The sequence below is a fragment of the Solanum lycopersicum genome, chromosome 2, assembly GCF_036512215.1.
Source record: "Solanum lycopersicum chromosome 2, SLM_r2.1".
NCBI classification, from domain to species: domain Eukaryota; kingdom Viridiplantae; phylum Streptophyta; class Magnoliopsida; order Solanales; family Solanaceae; genus Solanum; species Solanum lycopersicum.
In genome coordinates, this window is record NC_090801.1 from 47,096,787 (window position 1) to 47,099,211 (window position 2,425).

At 46.7% G+C, this 2,425-nt stretch overlaps 1 protein-coding gene across 1 annotated transcript; it reads left to right on the forward strand.

The window, feature by feature from the left end:
* Positions 1-468: 468 nt before the first annotated feature.
* Positions 469-1,994, forward strand: LOC138342100 (uncharacterized). Its single transcript, XM_069294288.1, has 3 exons — positions 469-683; positions 771-1,762; positions 1,807-1,994. The coding sequence occupies exons 1-3, from the start codon at positions 469-471 to the stop codon at positions 1,992-1,994; spliced, it is 1,395 nt and encodes a 464-aa protein (XP_069150389.1).
* The last annotated feature ends 431 nt before the right edge of the window (positions 1,995-2,425 follow it).

The following is a 2,425-nucleotide window of genomic DNA, read 5'->3' on the forward strand; positions in this document are numbered from 1 at the left end:
TACAAGAAACGTGACAAGAGTAAGGTAAGAGAACCTTTTTGTAACCCTTCTCTTAGTGGTAGAGCTGCTGGTGAAGAGGGGGAAGGGTCGGACATTATACAACTCGATGAAAAGATTATCGGAGTTGAGGCGGGGTTGTCAGCCCTAAATAGAAGGATTGTTGTTGTTGAGAATAACTTTAGTTCTCTTGAATCTGTGGCACTTGAAGGGTTGGATGATGTGAAGAACAACCTTGTTGAGCTTGAGGAAGTTCACTAAGAGGGTTTGTCCAACCTCGAACTCAAGCTCACCGAGGCCCTCTCCTCTCTTCATAGAGAGTTTGAGGCACTGAAACTGCAGGTTGATGAGGCTGCCGAGATGGGGGTTGCTGCTCCCGTGACTGTGCGTGAGACACGCATTGAGGCTCCCAAACCCAAGGAATTTTGTGGGGAAAGGAGTGCTCAAGATGTTGAAAATTTCTTGTGGTAGATGGATGCGTACTTTGAGCACGTGAACATGCAAAGCAAGGCTGCCAAAATCAAAACGACTGCCATGTATTTGACTGATATGGCAATGTTGTGGTGGCGGAGAAGGAAGGCGGACATGGAGAAGGGGGTTTGTATTATTGACAGATGGGAGCAGTTCAAGGGAGAACTCAAACGTCAATTTTACCTGCAGAATGTTGTCCATGAGGACAGTCGGAGGTTGAGGGAGTTGAAACAAACTTCCTCTATTCGGGATTATGTGAAAGAGTTCACGAAATTGACACTCTAAATTCCGAGCTTGACCAGTGAAGACTTGTTGTTTTACTTCTTGGATGGTCTCCAAAACTGGGCCAAACAAGAACTTCAAAGACATCAAGTTCACGATGTGGATGAGGCGATAGTAGTGGCAGAATCGCTCAACGATTTTCAGGCAGATGCGGCAAAGGAGAGGGACAATCGGAGCAAAACTGTTCCTCCCAAGGTTGACAACAACAAGATCAAAGGCAGACCAACTCCAAACCGAGGCAGCGACACGAAAGGTAACACTAGTGATCAACCTTCTAATTTCTGCAAGAGTTATGAGGACCGCAAGGAAGACGCTCCTCATCGTGAAGGTTGTTATATTTGTGAGGAGATGACACATACTGCTCGTTATTGTCCATCCTTGAGAAAATTGAGTGCAATGGTGACTGCTGAAAAGCAGCAAGAGAAGGTTGCGATGCAAACTAGAGGTTCCGCCGGGGAGCAACGGGGGCAGAATAGCAGGACAGACAAGGGAAAGAACGTTGATGTTGGTATGTTCAATCATATGGCTTTGTTTTATCATATTTCACTTGCTGCTTTGGCTGCTCAACCGGCTAGTATCAGGTCGCGCGAGTCACTGTTTGTCGATGCCAATTTGAATGGCAAGGACGTGCAGATTATGGTGGACACGGGTGCGACTCACAACTTCGTGACGGAGCAGAAGGCCAAAGATCTTGGCCTGACTTATGTTGCTAGCAACACGATGTTGAAGACGCTCAATGCCCTCCCCACTTCTATCCATGGCTTCGCTACTAAAGTCCCCATTGATTTAGGAGGTCGGACGGGGTTGACCGACTTCACCATTGCACCTATGGACGTGTTCGATATCATTTTAGGGCTGGAGTTTTGGTACGAGGTTAACGCGTTTATTTCACCGCGTCACAACCAGATGCACATCAGCGACACCGGAGGTTCATGCGTGGTACCCCTTATTCAGGTACCACAAAACGGGATGCACTTATCGGTGATGCAAATTGTTAAGGTTTTTAAGAGAGGTGAACCAACCTTTCTTGCTGCCCTTGTTGCTTTTCTGAGGCAGTTCCATTTTCTCATTGCATTGAGCACGTCCTTAGTGACAATAGGGACGTGATGCCGGAAGAACTTCCCCAACGGTTGCCACCCCGAAGGGAAGTTGATCATCAGATTGAGCTGGTTCCCGGGGCAAAGCCGCCTGCCATGACACTTTATCGTATAGTGCCCCCAGAATTAGAAGATTTGAGGAAATAACCCAAGGAGTTGCTTGATTCGGGACACATCAGACCGTCTAAGGCGCCATTTGGTGCACCTGTTTTGTTCCAAAAGAAGAAGGAGGGGACGCTGCGATTATGTATCGATTACTGAGCCCTCAACAAGGTCACGGTGAAGAACAAATATCCCATTCCTTTGATTGCTGATTTGTTTGATCGATTGGGACATGCTAATGTGTTCACGAAGATGGAATTTAGGAAGGGTTATTACCAAGTTTGGATTGCCGAAGGTGATGAACCTGAGACGACTTGCGTGACTCGTTATGGTGCCTTTGAGTGGTTGTTCATGTCCTTTGGCTTGAAAAATACACCGGCAACATTCTGTACGTTGATGAACAAGTTGTTCCATCCCTACTTGGATCAGTTTGTGGTCATCTATTTAGACGATATCGTCGTCTATAACAATAGCAT

What these genes read in the sequence shown, in the direction of transcription:
- LOC138342100 (XM_069294288.1), top strand. Translation starts at nt 469, where the DNA reads ATGGATGCGTACTTTGAGCACGTGAACATGCAAAGCAAGGCTGCCAAA. An exon ending in GTCCATGAGGACAGTCGGAG is followed by an intron (nt 684 to 770) that starts GTTGAGGGAGTT and finishes GAGCTTGACCAG; the next exon opens with TGAAGACTTGTTGTTTTACT. An exon ending in TGTTAAGGTTTTTAAGAGAG is followed by an intron (nt 1,763 to 1,806) that starts GTGAACCAACCT and finishes TTTCTGAGGCAG; the next exon opens with TTCCATTTTCTCATTGCATT.